This window comes from Pseudophryne corroboree, chromosome 7 (genome assembly GCF_028390025.1).
Source record: "Pseudophryne corroboree isolate aPseCor3 chromosome 7, aPseCor3.hap2, whole genome shotgun sequence".
NCBI lineage: Eukaryota > Metazoa > Chordata > Amphibia > Anura > Myobatrachidae > Pseudophryne > Pseudophryne corroboree.
The window spans coordinates 379819062-379843540 of NC_086450.1; the positions used below are offsets into that span (position 1 = coordinate 379819062).

General features: G+C 46.3%; 1 protein-coding gene across 3 annotated transcripts in view; it reads right to left on the reverse strand.

Annotated features, from left to right (window-relative positions):
- The window catches only part of C7H7orf50 (chromosome 7 C7orf50 homolog), a 671077-nt gene that overhangs the window by 634849 nt on the left and 11749 nt on the right, over positions 1-24479 (reverse strand). For all 3 annotated transcript variants that reach the window (XM_063934553.1, XM_063934551.1, XM_063934552.1), the window contains exon 2: positions 3364-3469. In XM_063934553.1, the coding sequence (XP_063790623.1) occupies positions 3364-3468 (105 nt within the window). In that variant the 5' untranslated portion in view covers position 3469. The remainder of the gene's footprint in view (positions 1-3363; positions 3470-24479) is intronic.

The window sequence follows — 24479 nt, forward strand, 5'->3', positions numbered from 1 at the left end:
TCCTTTTCTATACTAAGATACTATTTAAAATCCTATCCATGCTCTCATCATCTCCCACTTTCATTACTGCAACCCCGCACCCACTTATTCCAGCTTCATACTATCTTAAATGCCTTAGCAAGAAAATCCCTATACAGGCTCCGTATTCTCTAAATTCCAGTTGTTTGCCCCTTCGTACATGTCAAAATGCTCTCCCTCTTCTCTAAACGTCATAGATCTACCTCTAACCTGCGTCTTGCCGTGTCTCTGGTAACAACCGCTCACTCCCGACTACGAGACTTCTCTTGCACTGTTACTGGCTAAGGGAACTCCCCTACCACAAAAAAAAATTAACATTTAAAAAAAAAATGTGTTGCCTTTGTTTTCAGTCTATCATTTCCATGCCGACCTTTTCTACTGTCTACCTTTTACATGTCGACCTACTGATCCTGTCTAACCTAGTCCATGTCCATATGGGGTCAACTTATTGACTGTCAACTTAATATTGGGCGAGATAATGATTCACACCCCTCTCACCTATACTACCCTCACAACTGACTCAATCTCAACCTTGAGCCATAGCCACTGCCCACCAAATAAGTTACAGAAGCTCCTCCCTTCTTATAAGGCAGCCTGCTGCAGAGGAGTGACTTAAATATGTACATTCCCATTATTTTGTGTATATTATGTAACTCACAGCCTTTGACATATATAACTGTTAAATAGTTTATTAAATTCCTCTAAACTACTGAAGCCCCTAATTACAGCACATTAAGTATAGAAAAAGGTTCTGACAGCCTTGAATTGCCTCACAAAATAAACCATAACAAATTATTAGAGAGAGAGTGTGGCCAACCCATGAAGAGGGCATAACTAGCACGTAATAAGCCTGCCTTATACAAAGTGAAGTGTATGTAATACAAAAGACATGTAAAGGGTCAGCAATTGCAGTAAGCCATTAGCTGGGTCAGTAATGACAGCCAGCCTTAGCCGAATGGGGTTTTTTTTTGTGGATGTTGGCACCATTCCACAATCCCCTACTCTGCGGAGCTTGGAGCAAGTCAGGGAACCCTGGGGAGCAGCAGAAGAACCTAACACCAGCTCTGGACATATGTGTACACATTGGTCTCCTAAACACTGGATAGTGTATGTAATATAGAATTAAATATTTAGCACTATTGATAGTCTGCAGTATAGACTGAAAGGTATTTAGCCTAAAAAAAAAAGAAAAAAAAGCTTTCAGTATCAAACACATTTATCTCCTATAAATAAAAGGAAAAGTCTAAACATCCTATAATATACATAATGTAACCAGTAACAGACAGAATATTCGTAGGAATACTGAGTTTTTTCCTCTCATGTTAGGACACCTGTCTCTTCTTGCTGACAGCTGCTCTCTGGTCCAGTGCCAAGAGGTTTCTATTAATTATTATTATTATTATTATTTTTTCACATAATATCTGCTGCCTATTTGATTCAGAAACAAAGACTAGGGTAACCAGTCACAACTGTGTATTGACATGTAATGGTGCCCATACACTTGTGCGATGCCCTGCTATGCGACATCCCGGGGCATCGCACCGGCAGTTCAGGTGAGATGAAATCGCACCTGAAATGCCAAAGTGATTATCATGTGATCATGCGATAGATCGCATGGTAATCAAGTGATGGGCACATTACCACCGAGTGGGAGTGGCCTCAGGCCGCTCCCGGCGGGTGCCCATCGCACATCGTGGTGCAATATATTGCATGTGTTTTAAAAAACACATGCGATCGCACTGCGATGCGATATATATTAAGTGCAGCACAAACTATCATGAGACACGATATTCGAGCGGCGTGCCCGTATATCGCATCAAGTCGCATGGTACCTTAAATGTGCATACAATCCTTCGATTTCTCTCACAGATGCTGTCGAAATCGAAGGTATTATCTGCCTTATCGCACAAGTGTATGGGCACCACAAGTCTATACAATAATACTGAGCGCTTCTGAAGAAGAACATTAAGGGGTATATTCAATTGAAGACGAAAGCTGCCGTCTGTCAAAAAGACGGCAGTTATCGACATTTTTATGTCGGAAGGGGTTCCGACCTATTCAATCCAACCCCAAATTAGCCGTGAATTGGCTGCCGATCCGCGTGCTTGTGTCGAAAACGGGGCCATCTTTTCGACCATCTCGATTCGACTTTAAAAAAAGACGAATTGAGATGCGGAAGCAGAGACGGGGGTGAGCCGCGGTAAGACGGGGGAGAGCAGCACTACAGCGTAGTCGGAGGATATGTCACAGCCGCCGCTCACGACAGCGTCCACCCAGCTTCAGCAAGCGAGACATCGCTTGCTGGAGCCGGGTGGATGCTGTTGTGAGCGGCGGCTGTGACACATCCTCTGGCTACGCTGCTGTAGAGCTGCTCTCCCCCGTCTTACCGCGGCTCACCCCCGTCTCTGCTTCCGCATCTCAATTAAACTTTTTTTAAAGTTGAATTGAGATTGCATTGAATAGCCAAGGTCGGATCCATTTCGACAAATGAATGTCGGAATGGATCAGACTTCAATTGAATATACCCCTAAGTCTAAAACGCGTTGAGCTTGGCTCTGGACGATTTCTTCCACCTTGCTGAACTACTCACAATCCGGAAGTGGGTTAAAGCCGATTCCTGTAAACATCTCTGGAACACCGGGAGCGACCCTTGCCGTTTGCAACTGTGCGACTATTCACGCTGTGTTTTTAACACTTGTTTGTAAGTGTACATCTGTATTAATTTACTTTCTATTTTTACATATTTGCACTATTAGCTTGTATTTTTGTATTTTATGGTATCTCCTACACAACTTTGGAGCTTATATGAAAAGCTGTATCCTGTTATCTGGACCGACTTGTCTGGTTTATGCTGCCTTGCCACTGTGGGATAATTATCACGCTGATACCAATTATTTGATTATAAGTGGACATCGATAATTAAAACTCATAATTTATATGATGGTCTGCACTATTGTTTGTTTCTTTGTTTTTTTGCATGTGATACTGTGGAGCTTTATTAACAAAGAAAAACCTTTTGGCCCCATCTTAATCTTCTTTACAAAATACGTAAAGTTTTCCTTTAAAATTGTGGATTGTAAGTCACTTTATGTTGTTTGTACTAGCTGTGTAAACCATCGCTGCACAAAGCTGAATGTGGTATTCCTCTTAGTGCTAAATTTTGTGTATTTTCCTTTTTGTCAGTGTGCTCCGGTGGAAAACATTGCAGGTTTAGGGCATATAGCCAGCAGCACATTCTTTACATAAAGCATTAGCTCTATACTGACAGCTATTTGTACTGCTCTAAGTTAATATTTATTAAAATTATACAACAGTCTGATTCAAGAAATAAAACACTGTACTAACCTCAGGAATCAATTTCTTCTTTTTTGACACGGGGACTTCCGATATGTTTTCTGGCATTTTCTTTTTCTTCTCAATATTTTCTGATTGAACCTTTTTTTTGCCCATTCTAAATTAAAAAAGAAACTGTGTGACTTGAAAAGTTGATTAAATGACACTGGCTTCGGAGCACAAACAGCGATGATTCTGTTAGGACATCCATAAAACAAAACCTCATTTGGGGTGGCAAGAAAAATCTTTGGGGTCACCCATGACATGTATGCTATAACTATACATAATTATTATATTTTTATCATATGGAGCCACAAAGTGCATTCCTTTTCCTACTCTAGGGGGGTAATTCTGAGTTGATCGCAGCAGCAAGTTGGTTAGCAATTGGGCAAAACCATGTGCACTACAGGTGGGGCAGATGTAACAAGTGCAGAGAGAGTTAGATTTGGGTGGGTTATTTTGTTTCTGTGCAGGGTAAATACTGGCTGCTTTATTTTTACACTGCAATTTAGATTTCAGATTTAACACACCACACCCAAATCCAACTCTCTCTGCACATGTTATATCTGCCCCCCCCCCTAAAGTGCACATGGTTTTGCCCAACTGCTAACAAAGTTCCTGCTGCTATCAACTCAGAATTATCCCCCATTATGCTGAAACCAGGATGTTAAAGAACCAATTTACATATAGAGCCCATAATTTATTTGTATGAATTACACAAATAAAAATTATTATGAATAGTTTGAAAACATATTCCCACAGGCATTTAAACTACATTTCACTGATTAAATACATAAACAGACATTCCTGCACACTCCAGCCTCCGACTTGTCTCCCTCTTTGTATCCACCCATGTTCCCCTTAAGGATGTAAGCTTTGCAATCATTTCCGCCATGTATTCTCTACATAATTATGTTATTATGTATTTTGTAATATGTATGAGGGTGGTTCAATAACACCCCTTTCAGACAGAAACTGAAATTACCGGGTCAAGCAGTTCTACCCAGTAATTTCATGAAATACACAGGTCCGTTTTCTATGTGAAAGGGTCAACCCGGGTTGACCCTTTCACACAGACAAAATACCCATGTTGAGCTGCAAATTATCGGTTCAAAATTTGCTTGTCTGTGTGAAAGGGGGGTTAGGCAGGTCCCAGCAAAACTACCCGGCACAGAAATGCCAGGTAATTGCCAGGACTTTCAGACTTTTCTGTCTGATAGTGGTATTAGTAAGGTAGCAAGACCTCTCACGTGTGTAATGTTCTCTGTTTCATTCTAATATCCCGCCAAGCCGAAGCAGGTAGCCCACTGCTTCTCCTCACAGCCATTAGACTGCACCTCATAGGTCACCTCATTACCTTATTAGGTACACCCCACCTTTATCCCTCACTATTTTTGCTTTTCTACCTTTATAACTTAGACATAAACTTCTATAACATTTTTCTAATAAAACATTTTCATCATTATGGTATTAACTTTTATTCATCTTGTCATGAAAAATTGTGTAATATATTTTTTCTGGCTCATGTACTAGACATTTTTGATAATGTAGTTTCTATTGCAACAATTTGAATCTGACCATTAAATATACGTTATGGTAAGAACTTACCGTTGATAACGTGATTTCTCTTATGTCCACAGGTATCCACAGGATAACATTGGGATATTGTCGAGCGACAGCGAAAATGGCACCAACACAGTCACGAGCTTTCTGGCCTCCCTGGATGCATTGGGGCCTCCACTATATAGTCCCGCCCACTGACTCAGTCAGATCAGTTCTTTCCACAGCGATTTTAGGCAGGAACATTAGGTAGAGACCTGTACAGGCGATAAGAACACACATGCACACCCTTCCATACAAGAAGGAAGAGGTTTTAGTGATTGTCTAGATCCTCAAATCAGATGCGTCAGGGTGGGATCCCTGTGGACATAAGAGAAATCACGTTATCAACGGTAAGTTCTTACCATAACGTATATTTCTCTGGCTGGGTCCACAGGATTATCCACAGGATAACATTGGGATTCCCAAAGCCATTTTAGTGGTGGGGACGCTCCTGATTGCACAGGAGGACCTTTCGCCCGAAGTCTGCGTCATGAGAGGCAAAAGTATCCAAGGCATAATGTCTGATGAATGTGTTTATGGAAGTCCATGTGGCTGCCCTACATATCTGTTCTGCTGAAGCACCCTGTTGTGCTGCCCAAGAAGGACCTACCTTACGTGTAGAGTGTGCAGAGACATTAGCCGGAATAGGGAGATCTGCATGAGAATAAGCTTCTGCTATTACCATTCGGAGCCATCTCGCCAGCGTCTGTTTACTAGCAGGCCATCCTCTTCTATGGAATCCGTAGAGGATGAAGAGAGAATCTGTTTTCCTGATGGCACTAGTACGATCTATGTAGATTCTTAAAGCCCGGACCACGTCCAGCGACGCTTCTCCCGCAGATAGTCCCGATATCTGAAAAGCTGGCACTACAATTTCTTCATTCAGGTGAAACTTTGATACCACCTTTGGAAGATAGCTAGATCTCGTTCTGAGAACTGCTCTGTCTGGAAAAAAACTTAGGAAAGGAGACTTACATGATAATGCTCCCAAATCTGACACTCTTCTGGCTGACGCCTTTGCCAGTAAAAAAATAAGAATTTACTTACCGATAATTCTATTTCTCGTAGTCCGTAGTGGATGCTGGGGACTCCGTCAGGACCATGGGGATTAGCGGCTCCGCAGGAGACAGGGCACAAAAGTAAAAGCTTTAGGATCAGGTGGTGTGCACTGGCTCCTCCCCCTATGACCCTCCTCCAAGCCTCAGTTAGGATACTGTGCCCGGACGAGCGTACACAATAAGGAAGGATTTTGAATCCCGGGTAAGACTCATACCAGCCACACCAATCACACTGTACAACCTGTGATCTGAACCCAGTTAACAGCATGATAACAGCGGAGCATCTGAAAAGATGGCTCACAACAATAATAACCCCATTTTTGTAACAATAACTATGTACAAGTATTGCAGACAATCCGCACTTGGGATGGGCGCCCAGCATCCACTACGGACTACGAGAAATAGAATTATCGGTAAGTAAATTCTTATTTTCTCTGACGTCCTAAGTGGATGCTGGGGACTCCGTCAGGACCATGGGGATTATACCAAAGCTCCCAAACGGGCGGGAGAGTGCGGATGACTCTGCAGCACCGAATGAGAGAACTCCAGGTCCTCCTCAGTCAGGGTGTGCCCCTGACCAAGTATCAGCTCGGCAAAGTTGTAAAGCCGAGACCCCTCGGGCAGCCGCCCAAGATGAGCCCACCTTCCTTGTGGAATGGGCATTTACATATTTTGGCTGTGGCAGGCCTGCCACAGAATGTGCAAGCTGAATTGTACTACACATCCAACTAGCAATCGTCTGCTTAGAAGCAAGAGCACCCAGTTTGTTGGGTGCATACAGGATAACAGCAAGTCCGTTTTCCTGACTCCAGCCGTCCTGGAAACTATATTTTCAGGGCCCTGACAACATCTAGCAACTTGGAGTCCTCCAAGTCCCTAGTAGCCGCAGGTACCACAATAAGCTGGTTCGGGTGAAACACTGACACCACCTTAGGGAGAAACTGGGGATGAGTCCGCAGCTCTGCCCTGTCCGAATGGACAATCAGATATGGGCTTTTTTGAGACAAACGCCGCCAATTCTGACACTCGCCTGGCCGAGGCCAGGGCCAACAGCATGGTCACTTTCCCTGTGAGATATTTCAAATCCACAGATTTGAGCGGTTTAAACCAATGTGATTTTAGGAATCCCAGAACTACGTTGAGATCCCACAGTGCCACTGGAGGCACAAAAGGGGGTTGTATATGCAGTACCCCTTGACAAACTTCTGGACTTCAGGAACTGAAGCCAATTCTTTCTGGAAGAAAATCGACAGGGCCGAAATTTGAACCTTAATGGACCCCAATTTGAGGCCCATAGACACTCCTGTTTGCAGGAAATGCAGGAAACGACCGAGTTGAAATTTCTTCATGGGGCCTTCCTGGCCTCACACCACGCAACATATTTTCGCCACATGTGGTGATAATGTTGTGCGGTCACCTCCTTCCTGGCTTTGACCAGGGTAGGAATGACCTCTTCCGGAATGCCTTTTTCCCTTAGGATCCGGCGTTCAACCGCCATGCCGTCAAACGCAGCCGCGGTAAGTCTTGGAACAGACATGGTACTTGCTGAAGCAAGTCCCTTCTTAGCGGCAGAGGCCATGAGTCCTCTGTGAGCATCTCTTGAAGTTCCGGGTACCAAGTCCTTCTTGGCCAATCCGGAGCCACGAGTATAGTTCTTACTCCTCTACGTCTTATAATTCTCAATACCTTGGGTATGAGAAGCAGAGGAGGGAAGACATACACCGACTGGTACACCCACGGTGTTACCAGAACGTCCACAGCTATTGCCTGAGGGTCTTTTGACCTGGCGCAATACTTGTCCAGTTTTTTGTTCAGGCGGGACGCCATCATGTCCACCTTTGGTCTTTTCCAACGGTTCACAATCATGTGGAAGACTTCCCGATGAAGTCCCCACTCTCCCGGGTGGAGGTTGTGCCTGCTGAGGAAGTCTGCTTCCCAGTTGTCCACTCCCGGAATGAACACTGCTGACAGTGCTATCACATGATTTTCCGCCCAGCGAAAAATCCTTGCAGTTTCTGCCATTGCCCTCCTGCTTCTTGTGCCGCCCTGTCTGTTTACGTGGGCGACTGCCGTGATATTGTTCCACTGGATCAATACCGGCTGACCTTGAAGCAGAGGTCTTGCTAAGCTTAGAGCATTGTAAATTTTCCTTAGCTCCAGTATATTTATGTGGAGAAAAATCTCCAGACTTGATCACACTCCCTGGAAATTTTTTCCCTGTGTGACTGCTCCCCAGCCTCTCAGGCTGGCCTCCGTGGTCACCAGCATCCAATCCTGAATGCCGAATCTGCGGCCCTCTAGAAGATGAGCACTCTGTAACCACCACAGGAGAGACACCCTTGTCCTTGGAGATAGGGTTATCCGCTGATGCATCTGAAAATGCGATCCGGACCATTTGTCCAGCAGATCCCACTGAAAAGTTCTTGCGTGGAATCTGCCGAATGGAATCGCTTCGTAATAAGCCACCATTTTTCCCAGGACTCTTGTGCAATGATGCACTGACACTTTTCCTGGTTTTAGGAGGTTCCTGACTAGCTCGGATAACTCCCTGGCTTTCTCCTCCGGGAGAAACACCTTTTTCTGGACTGTGTCCAGAACCATCCCTAGGAACAGCAGACGTGTCGTCGGAAACGGCTGCGATTTTGGATATTTAGAATCCACCCGTGCTGTCGTAGAACTACTTGAGATAGTGCTACTCCGACTTCCAACTGTTCTCTGGACCTTGCCCTTATCAGGAGATCGTCCAAGTAAGGGATAATTAAGACGCCTTTTCTTTGAAGAAGAATCATCATTTCGGCCATTACTTTGGTAAAGACCCGGGGTGCCGTGGACAATCCAAACGGCAGCGTCTGAAACTGATAGTGACAGTTCCGTACCACGAACCTGAGGTACCCTTGGTGAGAAGGGCAATTTGGGACATGGAGGTAAGCATCCTTGATGTCCAGGGACACCATATAGTACCCTTCTTCCTGGTTCGCTATCACTGCTCTGAGTGACTCCATCTTGATTTGAACCTTTGTATGTAAGTGTTCAAAGATTTCCCATTTAGAATAGGTCTCACCGAGCCGTCTGGCTTCAGACGTCTCGAATCTCCAGTCTGTACCCCTGGGATACTACTTGTAGGATCCAGGGGTCCACTTGCGAGTGAGCCCACTACGCGCTGAAACTCTGGAGACGACCCCCCACCGCACTTGAGTCCGCTTGTACGGCCCCAGCGTCATGCTGAGGACTTGGCAGAAGCTGTGGAGGGCTTCTGTTCCTGGGAATGGGCTGCCTGCTGCAGTCTTCTTCCCTTTCCTCTATCCCTGGGCAGATATGACTGGCCTTTTGCCCGCTTGCCCTTATGGGGACGAAAGGACTGAGGCTGAAAAGACGGTGTCTTTTCCTGCTGAGATGTGATTTGGGGTAAAAAAGGTGGATTTTCCAGCTGTTGCCGAGGCCACCAGGTCCGATGGACCGACCCCAAATAACTCCTCCCCTTTATACGGCAATACTTCCATGTGCCGTTTGGAATCTGCATCACCTGACCACTGTCGTGTCCATAAACATCTTCTGGCAGATATGGACATCGCACTTACTCTTGATGCCAGAGTGCAAATATCCCTCTGTGCATCTCGCATATATAGAAATGCATCCTTTAAATGCTCTATAGTCAATAAAATACTGTCCCTGTCGAGGGTATCAATATTTTCAGTCAGGGAATCCGACCAAGCCACCCCAGCGCTGCACATCCAGGCTGAGGCGATCGCTGGTCGCAGTATAACACCAGTATGTGTGTATATACCTTTTTAGGATATTTTCCAGCCTCTCAGCTGGCTCCTTGAGGGCGGCCCTATCTGGAGACGGTACCGCCACTTGTTTTGATAAGCGTGTGAGCGCCTTATCCACCCTAAAGGGTGTTTCCCAACGCGCCCTAACTTCTGGCGGGAAAGGGTATACCGCCAATAATTTTCTATCGGGGGAAACCCACGCATCATCACACACTTCATTTAATTTATCTGATTCAGGAAAAACTACAGGTAGTTTTTTCACACCCCACATAATACCCTTCTTGTGGTACTTGTAGTATCAGAAATATGTAACACCTCCTTCATTGCCCTTAACATGTAACGTGTGGCCCTAAAGGAAAATACGTTTGTTTCTTCACCGTCGACACTGGAGTCAGTGTCTGTGTCGACCGACTGAGGTAAATGGGCGTTTTACAGCCCCTGACGGTGTTTGAGACGCCTGGACAGGTACTAATTTGTTTGCCGGCCGTCTCATGTCGTCAACCGACCTTGCAGCGTGTTGACATTATCACGTAATTCCTTAAATAAGCCATCCATTCCGGTGTCGACTCCCTAGAGAGTGACATCACCATTTCAGGCAATTGCTCCGCCTCCTCACCAACATCGTCCTCATACATGTCGACACACACGTACCGACACACAGCACACACACAGGGAATGCTCTGATAGAGGACAGGACCCCACTAGCCCTTTGGGGAGACAGAAGGAGAGTTTGCCAGCACACACCAAAAACGCTATAATTATACAGGGACAACCTTTATATAAGTGTTTTTCCCTTATAGCATTTTAATATATATATACATATCGCCAAATAAGTGCCCCCCCTCTCTGTTTTAACCCTGTTTCTGTAGTGCAGTGCAGGGGAGAGCCTGGGAGCCTTCCCACCAGCATTTCTGTGAGGGAAAATGGCGCTGTGTGCTGAGGAGAATAGGCCCCGCCCCCTTTTCGGCGGGCTTCTTCTCCCGTTTTTCTGAGACCTGGCAGGGGTTAAATACATCCATATAGCCCCCAGGGGCTATATGTGATGTATTTTTAGCCAGAATAAGGTACTATCATTGCTGCCCAGGGCGCCCCCCCCCAGCGCCCTGCACCCTCAGTGACCGCTGCTATGAAGTGTGCTGACAACAATAACGCACAGCTGCAGTGCTGTGCGCTACCTTATGAAGACTGAAGAGTCTTCTGCCGCCGTTTCTGGACCTTCACTTTTCGGCATCTGCAAGGGGGGTCGGCGGCGCGGCTCCGGGACGAACCCCAGGGTGAGACCTGTGTTCCGACTGCCTCTGGAGCTAATGGTGTCCAGTAGCCTAAGAAGCCAATCCATCCTGCACGCAGGTGAGTTCACTTCTCTCCCCTAAGTCCCTCGTAGCAGTGAGCCTGTTGCCAGCAGGACTCACTGAAAATAAAAAACCAAACAAACTTTTACTCTAAGCAGCTCTTTAGGAGAGCCACCTAGATTGCACCCTTCTCGGCCGGGCACAAAAATCTAACTGAGGCTTGGAGGAGGGTCATAGGGGGAGGAGCCAGTGCACACCACCTGATCCTAAAGCTTTTACTTTTGTGCCCTGTCTCCTGCGGAGCCGCTAATCCCCATGGTCCTGACGGAGTCCCCAGCATCCACTTAGGACGTCAGAGAAAAGAACTTTAACCGTTAACCACTTAAGATCTGCTCTCTCAAGTGGTTCAAACAAAGGACCCTGGAGAAATTTAAGAACTAAATTCAAATCCCAGGGAGCTGCAGGAGGAACAAATGGAGGTTGAATATGTACTACTCCTTGGAAAAATGTACGTACATCCTGTAAATCAGCAATCTTCTGCTGAAACCATACAGTCAACGCCGAGACTTGCACCCTCAAGGAAGCAACTTTCAACCCTTTATCCAATCCTGCCTGAAGGAAATCCAAAATCCTAGCCACTTTAAAAGATCTCGGATTGTAATTTTTTCCAGTACACCAGTGAATATAGGCTTGCCATATTCTATGATACACACAGGCCGAAGAAGGATTTCTTGCTCTAAGCATAGTTTGGATTACTTGTTTCGAAAATCCATTAGCCTCTAAGATAGAGGTTTCAACAGCCACGCCGTCAAAGATAGGCGATCCAGATGACTGTGATAACAAGGACCCTGCATTAACAGATCTGGACGTTGAGGGAGCAGTATCGGTGCTTCCACGGACATTCTCAACAGATCTGTGTACCAATGCCTTCTTGGCCAAGCTGGAGCTATTAGAATGATTGCTCGTTTTGCCTGTTTTATCTTTCTCACTACTCTGGGTAACAGAGATATTGGAGGGAACAGATATGCCAGCTGAAACCTCCATTCTACTGACAGTGCGTCTACCAGGACCGCTCCTGGGTCCCTTGTTCTTGATCCGTACCTCGGAACTTTGTTGTTTAGACGAGACGCCATAAGGTCTATCTCCGGTAGACCCCCATCTGTTCACCAGTGTCTGAAACACTTCTGGGTGTAGTGCCCATTCGGTTTCCTGAATGGTGTACCGACTGAGAAAATCCGCTTCCCAATTTAGTACACCCGGGACAAATACTGCTGACAATGCCGGGAGATGGAGTTCTGCCCATTTTAGAATGGGAGTTAATTCCTCCATCAGACTCTTGTTGTAAGTTCCTCCTTGATGATTGAGGTATGCTACTGCCGTCGCATTGTCTGAGCAGATCTGGACTGGTCTTCCTTGTAGATTGTCCTTTGCCTGAACTAGAGCCAAGTAAACGGCCCTTATCTCCAACAGATTTATCGGCAGGCGACTCTCCCTTGCGGTCCATTTTCCCTGGAACCATAGGCTTCCGAGTACTGCCCCCCAGCCTTGCAGGCTGGCATCTGTTGTCAGGACTTGCCATTCTTTTATCCAAAAGGGTCTCCCCTAGTTTAAATGGTCTGTCTGCAGCCACCACGCTAGAGACCTTTTTACCTTTACTGGAATCTTTATCATCTGTTTCTTTATTGTCTGATGATTTCCGTTCCATTTGGTCAGAATAAGGTGCTGCAATGGTCTGGAGTGGAATTGCGCATATTCCACCATGTCGAAGGTTGATACCATCAGACCCAACAGTCGCATTGCTGCATGGACTGACATTGTCTGGGCTTGCAACACTTCCTGAGCCATGACCTGCACCTTGACTATCTTTTTCTCTGGTAAGAGAACTTTCTGTAGGTCTGAATCCAATATGGCCCCCAAATGAACCATCCGCTGTGACGGATTCAGGGACGACTTCTCCCAATTTATGAGCCACCCGTGTCTCTGTAAACAAACTATCGTCTGTTGAAGATGGCTCAACAGTAAATCTTGAGACTGTGCTAAGATTAACAGGTCGTCGAGGTATATATTCTTATCCCCTGCTTGCGCAGACAAGCTGCCATAACCACCATGATCTTGGTAAACACCCTGGGTCCTGTAGCTAGCCCGAAAGGCAGAGCTTGGAACTGGAAATGTTCCTGGAGGATGGCAAACCTTAGGTAACACTGATGTGACAGTGCTATAGGCACATGTAGGTAAGCATCCCGTACATCCAGAGATACCATGTAATCTCCCGGTTCCATAGCCAACATTATGGAGCGTAACATCTCCATGTGGAACTTCGGGATCCATATGTATTTGTTCAACATTTTCAGATTTAGAATTGGTCGATATGACCCATTTGGTTTCTGGATTAGAAATAGATTGGAAAAATACCCCTGTCCCTTTTGTGATGGGGGTACTGGGACAATCACACCTGACTGCAGTAATTTTTGGACTGCTTCTCGCAGGGCATTGGCCTTTGACTATACGAGACGGGCTGGTGCAAAAAAATCTTTGAGGAGGCTGCCTCCTGAACGGGAACCCATACCCCTGAGATACTACCTTCTGCACCCAGGCATCTGCTGTTGACTGTTGCCATATGTGTGCAAATTGAAGGATTCGGCCCCCAACCCTGGAATCCTCCAGGCGGAGGCCCGTCTCTTCAGGCTGAGGGTTTCTGTTCAGGTTTGGAAGCTGGCTTTTTGCTAGCCCACTGCTTCCTACCCCTGGATTTAAACTGGGGTTGTTTAGCCTCCACTTCTGCTTTCGCTTTGCCAACGAAAAGAGCGAAATTTTAAACCCTTGGACTTAGGGTTATAGGTAGCCGGAAATCTGACCTTTTTCAATTCAGCCTCTGATTCTAGGATATCCGATAAAGGTTTTCCAAATAATATATTACCCACAAAAGGCAATGCTTCCAATTCTTTCTTGGATTCCGCATCTGCCTTCCAGGTACGTAGCCAAATTGCTCTGCGAGCGACTACTGTCAAGGCTGAAGCTTTAGAAGCAACTGTACCTACATCAATTGCTGCTTCTTCCAAATACTGGGCAGATTGTCTTAAACGGCAAAAACGATCCTCTTGCTCCCCAGTAGGAGAAGGGATGCTGTTCTTTAGTTCTTCTATCCATTCGTCCATAGCCTTTGCTACCCAGGCCGAAGCCATAGCAGGTCTTACCACTGCTCCTACTAGAGAAAAAATATTTTTCAAAAGGCTCTCTACCCTTCTGTCTGTGACATCATTCAAAGAGGTAGATGACAGTGGTAAAGCAGATTTATGCATGAGTCGCAGAACATGTGCATCTACTTTTGGAGGAACTTCTCTCTTCGTACAAACCCCAGCAGGAAATGGATAATAAGAATCCCATCTCTTAGGAATCTTTTACTTTTTACTGGGCACTGCCCAAGACTCATCCATCATTTCCGTCAACTCATCTGACGCTGGAAATTCAGCTTTCACTAATTTTGTTCGTTTAAATACAGGTGCTTTTGCTTTTAACGCTGTCTTGGCTGGCTCTTCTAAAGAAAGCACAGCCTTCACGGCATTAATATGTTCAGCCTCATCTTCTGAACTAAAGCTCTGCGACTGATCATCATACGGAGTTGAATCTATTGTTTCCTCATCATCATCCGATGTATCATCTTGTGTAGTCTGCCACACAGACGTATCTGTCTTAGTCTTACCTGCCCCTTGGTTGCTTGTAGAGGCTACTGGAACCAAACCATAGGAGGGGAGCTGCATGTATGGGTTCATAGTGTAACCTAACCCTTGAGGTGGTGCTACCGGAGCTAACCTGTCCGCTATTGAAGACAGAGTCTTTGCGAACATATTCCATGGTGGCTCTGTTGGTGGTTGAACCAACTCCTGTTTTTTAGTTTGCTGAAAAGCGAAACAGTTTGCACACAAACCCTCATAACTGACCAATTAATTCATATCAATTAACCCTGACTTACAAGATAAGCATGTTAGGGCTATAGGAGTGCTTGATAAATTCTCATCACTTTTGCAGCTCATAGACATGGTATTAATCTGTTATCGACTACACAATTTGTGACTGAAGAACACCCTATATGTCAGTATATAGAGGTGAGATCAATCTGACCACAGTGCACCTGATTTGAGGGTCAGAATAGGACTGACATTACACAGAAAAGTCAGCACACATACTAGCAGTCAGTCACATGTTAAAGCATTAGACATTGTCATATGAGAATACAACCTCCATAACAACTTATACATAAGTAGGAAAATTGTACTTCTGTTTTAACTGGTTCTATTTTCAACATAACATGCAGAAAACACAGTAATATACAGGTCTCATATGCAATAGGTACTAAAAATTAACAATGCATACTAAGAAGTAGAGAGAATTTCTAGTACTGTATACCCTGCCTCCAGAAAACGGGATACAGGGAGACTCACCACACTTCCATATCCAAGCAAATACGCTCGTAAGACGCTGAGTGGATTCAGACGCTACTGGTGTACACTGCCGCTCTTGATAACTGATAACGGACACGGATGCTCACCAACGGACACGGATGCTGAGCGACTTCCACGTGTATGCAGACGCTAAGGCCTGCGACTCGGTCTGGGCGGGTTTATATCCAGTGTACACAACCGCAGCATCTAAGCTGCGACCGAGTACCCTCGTGGTAGCGTCTGAGCCGGAAGTGAGGTCATTTAGTTCATGAAACGAGAGACAAGCGGGAACTGGCCATGAACTCGGAGGAGGGAGGGCCAGGAGAGTGTCTGAATCCCCCCGTTGACTTAAACTCCCAGGATCGCGGCCTCTACCTAGTCCTGGCGCCTATGATCCCCGGGGCGTAGCGCTGTCACACTCGAGATGTTCGGCGCATCAACACACTGTTTGTAGTCTCCACCAAATCAGTGTAGCTGTGTCCTGACCCCTCTAGTAAGAGGAAGTCCATAGACTCACCGTCTCCCCATGCTCCAGCCACAGCCTGGTTACGTCTGCTGGACCTGCTAGAACATCTGACACAGACGCCCGTCGAGACAGCACTGATACCCGAAGGTAAGCGTTGTTGCGACCCGGTGGGGAGTTGTTGGAGCGACTCTTTCTAATATGCGTTTAAGACGCTGTTAAGAGAAGTCGCTCTAAAAAAACAATATAGTAAGTCTATAAAAAATAAAATAATAAAATACTTTAGGCTGCTTTATTCACAGCAGCCCTGTGACCATGCGGCTTCCTGCCGCACCAAGCTAAAAACTGATCTGACTGAGTCAGTGGGCGGGACTATATAGTGGAGGCCCCAATGCATCCTGGAAGGCCAGAAAGCTTGTGACCGTGTTGGTGCCATTTTCGCTGTCGCTCGACAATATCCCAATGTTATCCTGTGGACCCAGCCAGAGAAAGATGTGTTTTATATTGTCAAAATAGAGGTGCCCCCCTCCATAGGAGTACCCTTTCTCTTCTTTTCCTTTGTTTGTAGCCTATGGGACGGACTCCATGGAAAACCCCCTAAGGTGGTATTTACACCAGTGTTCAGTTTTGGGTATATGTTAAAATTTTTCGATAGATAGATAGATAGATAGATAGATAGATAGATAGATAGATAGATAGATAGATAGATCTGACACTCTCTTTGCGGCCTAACCACAAGTCCACTACCCTCATTCCCTTCTCTAGTTACACTGATGTTGGGACAATATGACTGATATGAGGCGCAGTCTAAAGGCCCGTACACACTGGTCGATATATCGGCCGTTCTCTTGAACGGCCGATATATCGCAGGACCGTCAGCCAGTGTGTACAGCCGATACGTTTGAACTCCGCAGCACAGCCGACGGCCAATATATCTACCAATATATTGGCGCGTCGCTGTGTGTGTACGGAGTCGGCCGACCGCCCGTACACATGCTGCAGCAGCTGGCGGTGATTGACAGCTGAACTGGGCGGGCCACGTCAGTCCCCGACGGATCGGGCAGTGTCTATGCTCAACACACTGCCCGATCCGTCCATAGATATATCTGCAGATCAACTGATCTGCAGATATATCTATTAGTGTGTACCCACCTTAACGGCTGTGAGGGGAATAGGTGGTCTACCTGCTCTGGCCTAGTAGAAAATTAGAATGACATAGAGAATATTACGCCTGAGAGGTCTTGTTACCTTATTTATTGAAACACCCTCGTATATTTGTAGCTATATGTTTGTCTATACTAGCCTGTACCCATGTAAATTTATTATTATACAAATATGTTCAGCACTAAGGAACCCTTTGGGCACCATATAAATAAAAGATTATAACATTTCAAACACTCTTAGACTTAACCATCATTCTGGTTTTATGTATTACACTATATTAGCACTGGTGTGTCACAAATAGATAAAGAATGAATTGTGTGTGTCGAAAGGATGAAATAATATTTGGGAACCACTGGGATAAATCCTTAACGTCTGATAAATATCACATGAGGATAATGTGTGAGATTGTACACCTTTCTGCATTTAACACAGTTCTGTTACCAGGTACTATAGCATACTTTGTATTCTGCTTGCATAAGACACCATGAGGCAGATGTACTAAGCATTAGAGAGAGATAAAGTGGAGAATAATAAAGTACCAGTCAGCTCCTAACTGCCATGTTACAGGCTGTTTGAAAATGACTGGAGCCGAATAGTTAGTACTTTAGCTCTCTCCAAGGCTAAGTACATCTACCCCCCTGCATTAATCAAAAAAAAGGAATTTAATACCTACCAGTAATTCCTTTTCTCGTAGTCCGTAGTGGATACTGGGGAATAGTAGATTACCATGGGGTATAGATCGGGTCCATTGGAGCCTGGCACACTAAGAAATCATTAGTGTGTGCTGGCTCCTCCCCTCTATGCCCCTCCTAACAGTCTAGGAAAACCGTCCCCGAGTAGACGGACATACTTTGAGAGAAGGACAAACACAAAAAGCGGTGCGGTAACGAACCAACACACAGCAATATCAAGATAGCAGAGCTAACCAGAACAGAGGAAAGCCAGGCTAACTATAAGAAGGATAGCAACGCTAACCAAACATGAAACAGGGAAAGCAACAGCAAACCCAACCAAGAACAAGTACAACCAGATAAGCCGGAAACGAAGCACTGAGGCGGGCGCCCAGTATCCACTACGGACTACGAGAAAAAAGTTATTACCGGTAGGTATTAAATTCCTATTTTCTCTAAAGTCCTAGTGGATACAGGGAAATAGTAGATTACCATGGAGACGTCCCAAATATCCCAGAACAGGTGGGAGAGTGCTGAAACCCCTGCAAAACCGCCTGACCAAACTGATGGTCATCCTTGGCCAAGGTGTCGAACCTATAAAACTTTATACACGTGTTCGAACCAGACCAGGTAGCTGCCCGGCACAACTGTAAGGCTGAGACACCCTGGGCCGCTGCCCAGGAAGAACCCACCGACCTCATGAAGTGGGCCTGAATAGAACTCGGCAGCGGCAGAGCTGCCAAAGTATAGGCTTGTTGAATAGACAATTTGAGCCAACGAGCAATGGACTGCTTGGAGGCAGGGCGGCGAATTTTAGTAGCATCATAAAGGACAAAAAGCGAGTCAGACTTCCTGTGATGAGCAGTCCTTCGGATGTAAATGCTCAAAGCCCTCACCACCTCCAGGGACTTTGGAGCAACGGAAGTGTCAGACAACACTGGAACCACAATTGGCTGATTTACATGAAAGGCCGACACTACCTTTGGCAAAAACTGTGGGCGAGTTCTGAGCTCCGCCCTAACGTGAAATTATGAAATATCAAGTACGGGCTCTTATAGGATAAGGCCCCCCAATTACAACACACGTCTTGCAGAGGCTAAGGTCAGCAACATGACTGTCTTCCATGTTAGATATTTCAAGTCTACCCTATGCAAGGGTTCAAACCAGTCCGACTGGAGAAAAGTCAAGACCACACAGATCCCAAGGAGCCGTGGGAGGGACAAATGGAGGTTGAATGTGCATAACCCCCTTCGGAAAAGTCTGTACTTCAGGAAGTACCGCCAGTTGTTTCTGGAAGAAGATAGAGAGAGACGAAATCTGAACTTTGAAAGAGCCTAATCGTAGGCCCTTATCCACGCATGCTTGCAGGAACAGTAAAAAACGGCGACGAAATTCCACAGGGGAATATATTCTATCCTCGCACCAAGAAACATATTTCTTCCAAATAAGGTGGTAATGTTTGGATATAACCACCTTAAGGGCCTGGATCATAGTTAAAACAACCTTGGATGGGAGACCCTTTCAGGTTAAAATCTCCCTCTCAACTTTGAAACCATCAAACGTAGCCACTGTAAGTCTGGATAGAAAAACGGTCCTTGTTGAAGAAGGTCCTTGAGAAGCGGCATAGGCCAGGGTTCCTCCAGAGACAAGGTCAGGATGTCCGCATACCAGGCCCGCCGAGGCCAATCCGGGGCAATTAGAATTGCCTGAACTCTTTCCTTTTCAAATCTTTTTAGAACTCTTGGAATGAGAGGTATTGGAGGAAACAGGTAAACGAACTGGTAAGTCCACTGCGTCGCCAGAGCGTCTACCGCTATCACCTGTGGGTCCCTTCATTATGGAACAGTAACGACGGCGCTTCTTGTTGAGACGAGAAGCCATCAGGCCTATTTGTGGACAACCCCACCGGTGAACAAGTTCTCGAAACACCCATTCCCCGGATGGAGGTTGTGCCTGCTTAGGAAGTCCGCTTCCCAGTTGTCCACTCCTGGAATGTAATGTAATTACCGGTAATTATTTCACTTTTCACCATTTAAGGATATCACAGACTGCTGAGTGTGCTATACATATGCAAGTCCTGACTTATAGGACTCTGTTTTTTATGTGGTTTTATATTGTGATTTTTATGGAGTTTTTTGTCCTGTATGCTATGTGTTAATAAATGAACGTATTACACGAGAACCCGACACTTATTTTTTATGATCATCGTGATTGAGGTGTTGAGAACAGGGAAGAGTCTGAGAAGATTCAACCATTCAAAGAGAGGAGATACATGCTAGAGTACTGTTTAACTACAGGAACGTAACTACTATGTCGTGATATTTATCCATTCATCTATGTTGAAGTTCATGTAGACCCAGTTGAAATAGCCGTGCATGGTACCTGCCGTACTGTATTGCCTTGTAGGAAGCCACCATCTTGCCCAGCAAGCGAATGCAAAGATGAATGGAGATCCTGCGTGGTTTCAGTACCGAACGGACTATAGACTGAATAGTCAGAGCCTTGTCCATTGGAAGGTAAACCTCTTCCTCTTCGAGAGGACCTTCTGCAACAGGGGCCATTTGCTTATCAAGACTTACCACGGCTACGTTTGACGGCATTGAGGTTGAACGCCAGATCTTAGTTCGGAAGTTATTCCTACCCTGATATAGGCTAGGAAAGGAGTAAAGTCAAAACATTACCATCGCATTTGGAAAAAGTACACGTCTTGGTGTGAATCCAAGAAGTTTCCTACGGTGGAGTTTCAACTTGGACGGTTTTTCCTCTTCCTGCAAGCAGGAGTGGATGTGGGCCTGCGCCTGAGCTCCATAAAAGTCCAGATTTCGGCCTTGTCCATTATTTTCCAGAAACAATTAGCTGCCCTCCCTGAGGTTCAGACTTTCTTGAAAGGGGTTCTGCACATCCAGCCTCCCTTTGTGCCTCCTATGTCACCTTGGGATCTTAATGTGGTGCTGCAGTTCCTGCAGTCGGATTGCTTCGAACCTTTACAGGAGGTTGATGTCAAGTTCCTTACTTGGAAGGCGGTCACACTGTTGGCATTAGCATCTGCTAGACGTGTGTCGAAATTGGGGGCATTGTCCTGCAACAGCCCCTACTTGATTTTCCATGAAGATAGAGCCGAGCTCAGGACGCATCAGAAATTTCTTCCAAAGGTTGTGTCGGCTTTTCATATCAACCAACCTATTGTGGTGCCAGTGGCTACTGACTCCTCAATTACTTCAAAATCCTTGGATGTTGTAAGGGTTTTGAAGATTTATGTGAAGAGAACTTCTCGTCACAGAAAGTCGGACACTCTGTTTGTCCTTTATGATCCCAACAAGGTTGGGTGGCCTGCTTCTAAGCAGACGATTTCTCACTGGATCAGGTGTACTATCCAGCATGCTTATTCTACGGCAGGCTTGCCATGTCCAAAATCCATTAAGGCCCACTCTAGTCATAAAGTGGGTTCTTCCTGGGCAGCTGCCCGGGTTGTCTCGGCTTTACAACTTTGCCGAGCAGCAACTTGGTCAGGGTCGAACACGTTTGCCAAGTTTTACAAGTTCGATACTTTGGCCTCCGAGGACCTAAAGTTTGGTCAATCTGTTCTGCAGGAGCCTCCGCGCTCTCCCTCCCGTGTTGGGAGCTTTGGTACATCCCCATGGTACTAATGTGGACCCCAGCATCCTCTAGGACGTAAGAGAAAAATAAGATTTTACTTACCGGTAAATCTATTTCTCGTAGTCCGTAGTGGATGCTGGGGACTCCGTAAGGACCATGGGGAATAGACGGGCTCCGCAGGAGACATGGGCACTTTAAGAAAGAATTTAGATTCTGGTGTGCTCTGGCTCCTCCCTCTATGTCCCTCCTCCAGACCTCAGTTAGAGAAACTGTGCCCAGAAGAGCTGACAGTACAAGGAAAGGATTTTGGAAATCCAGGGCAAGATTCATACCAGCCACACCAATCACACCGTATAACTTGTGATAAACTTACCCAGTCAACAGTATGAACAACAACAGAGCATCAGTTCAACCCTGATGCAACAATAACATAGCCCTTATTTAAGCAATAACTATATACAAGTATTGCAGAAGAATTCCGCACTTGGGACGGGCGCCCAGCATCCACTACGGACTACGAGAAATAGATTTACCGGTAAGTAAAATCTTATTTTCTCTAACGTCCTAGTGGATGCTGGGGACTCCGTAAGGACCATGGGGATTATACCAAAGCTCCCAAACGGGCGGGAGAGTGCGGATGACTCTGCAGCACCGAATGAGCAAACACAAGGTCCTCCTCAGCCAGGGTATCAAACTTGTAGAACCTTGCAAAAGTGTTTGAACCTGACCAAGTAGCCGCTCGGCACAGCTGTAATGCCGAGACCCCTCGGGCAGCCGCCCAAGAAGAGCCCACCTTCCTAGTGGAATGGGCCTTAACTGATTTTGGCAGCGGCAATCCAGCCGCAGAATGAGCCTGCTGAATCGTGTTACAGATCCAGCGAGCAATAGTTTGCTTTGAAGCAGGCGCACCAAGCTTGTTGGAAGCATACAGGATAAACAAAGATTCTGTTTTCCTGACCCTAGCCGTTCTGGCTACATAAACCTTCAAAGCCCTGACCACATCAAGCAACTCGGAATCCTCCAAGTCAGTGGTAGCCACAGGCACCACAATAGGTTGGTTTATATGAAAAGATGAAACCACTTTTGGCAGGAATTGTGGACGGGTCTGCAACTCTGCTCTATCTGCATGGAAAACCAGATAGGGGCTTTTATGTGACAAAGCCGCTAATTCTGACACACGCCTAGCTGTCGCCAATGCTAGTAGCATGACCACCTTCCACGTGAGATATTTCAATTCCACTGTTTTGAGTGGTTCAAATCTGTGGGATTTTAGGAAACCCAACACCACGTTAAGATCCCAAGGTGCCACCGGGGGCACAAAAGGGGGCTGAATATGCAGCACTCCCTTCACAAACGTCTGAACTTCAGGTAGAGAAACCAGCTCTTTTTGAAAGAAAAAGGATAGGGACGAAATCTGTACCTTAATGGAACCCAATTTTAGGCCCAAAGTCACTCCGGACTATAGGAAGTGAAGGAAACGGCCCAGCTGGAATTCCTCCGTAGGGGCATTCCTGGCCTCACACCAAGCAACATATTTTCGCCATATACGGTGATAATGTTGAGCTGTCACGTCCTTCCTAGCCTTTATCAGCGTAGGAATGACCTCATCCGGAATGCCTTTTTCCGCTAGGATCCGGCATTCAACCTCCATGCCGTCAAACGCAGCCGCGGTAAGTCTTGGAACAGACAGGGCCCTTGTTGCAACAAGTCCTGTCTTGGAGGAAGAGGCCACGGGTCCTCTGTGAGCATTTCTTGCAGATCTGGATACCAAGTCCTTCTTGGCCAATCCGGAACAATGAGTATTGTTCTCACTCCTCTTTTTCTTATGATTCTCAACACCTTGGGTATGAGAGGAAGAGGAGGAAATACATAGACCGATTGGAACACCCACGGTGTCACCAGGGCGTCTACAGCTATCGCCTGAGGGTCTCTTGACCTGGCGCAATACCCCTGTAGTTTCTTGTTGAGGCGGGATGCCATCATGTCCACCTGTGGCAGTTCCCACCGACTTGCAACCTGTGCGAAGACTTCTTGATGAAGTCCCCACTCCCCCGGGTGGAGGTCGTGCCTGCTGAGGAAGTCTGCTTCCCAGTTGTCTACCCCCCGGGATGAACACTGCTGACAGTGCGCTTACATGATTCTCAGCCCAGCGAAGAATTCTGGTGGCTTCCGCCATCGCCACCCTGCTCCTTGTGCCGCCTTGTCAGTTTACATGAGCCACAGCGGTGATGTTGTCTGACTGAATCAGAACTGGTTGACTGCGAAGCAGGGTCTCTGCTTGACGTAGGGCGTTGTAAATGGCCCTTAGTTCCAGGATGTTGATGTGAAGGCAAGTCTCCTGACTTGACCACAGACCTTGGAAATTTCTTCCCTGTGTGACTGCTCCCCACCCTCGGAGGTTTGCATCCGTGGTCACCAGGACCCAGTCCTGAATGCCGAATCTGCGGCCCTCGAGAAGGTGAGCACTCTGCAGCCACCACAGGAGAGACACCCTGGCCTTGGGGGATAGGGTGATTAACCGATGCATCTGAAGATGTGATCCGGACCATTTGTCCAGTAAGTCCCATTGAAAGGTCCTCGCATGAAACCTGCCGAAGGGAATGGACTCGTATGATGCCACCATCTTTCCCAGGACTCGAGTGCAGTGATGCACTGACACCTGTTTTGGTTTCAATAGGTCCCTGACCAGTGTCATGAGTTCCTGAACCTTCTCTATCGGGAGATAAACCCTTTTCTGGTCTGTGTCCAGAATCATGCCCAGGAAAGGCAGACGAGTCGTAGGAACCAACTGCGACTTTGGAATATTTAGAATCCAGCCGTGTTGCCGTAACACTTCCAGAGAACGTGCTACGCTGATCAGCAACTGCTCTCTTGACCTCGCTTTTATGAGGAGATCGTCCAAGTATGGGATAATTGTGACCCCTTGCTTCCGCAGGAGTACCATCATTTCCGCCATTACCTTGGTAAATATTCTCGGAGCTGTGGAGAGACCAAACGGCAACGTCTGAAATTGGTAATGACAATCCTGTACCACAAATCTGAGGTACGCCTGATGAGGTGGATAAATGGGGA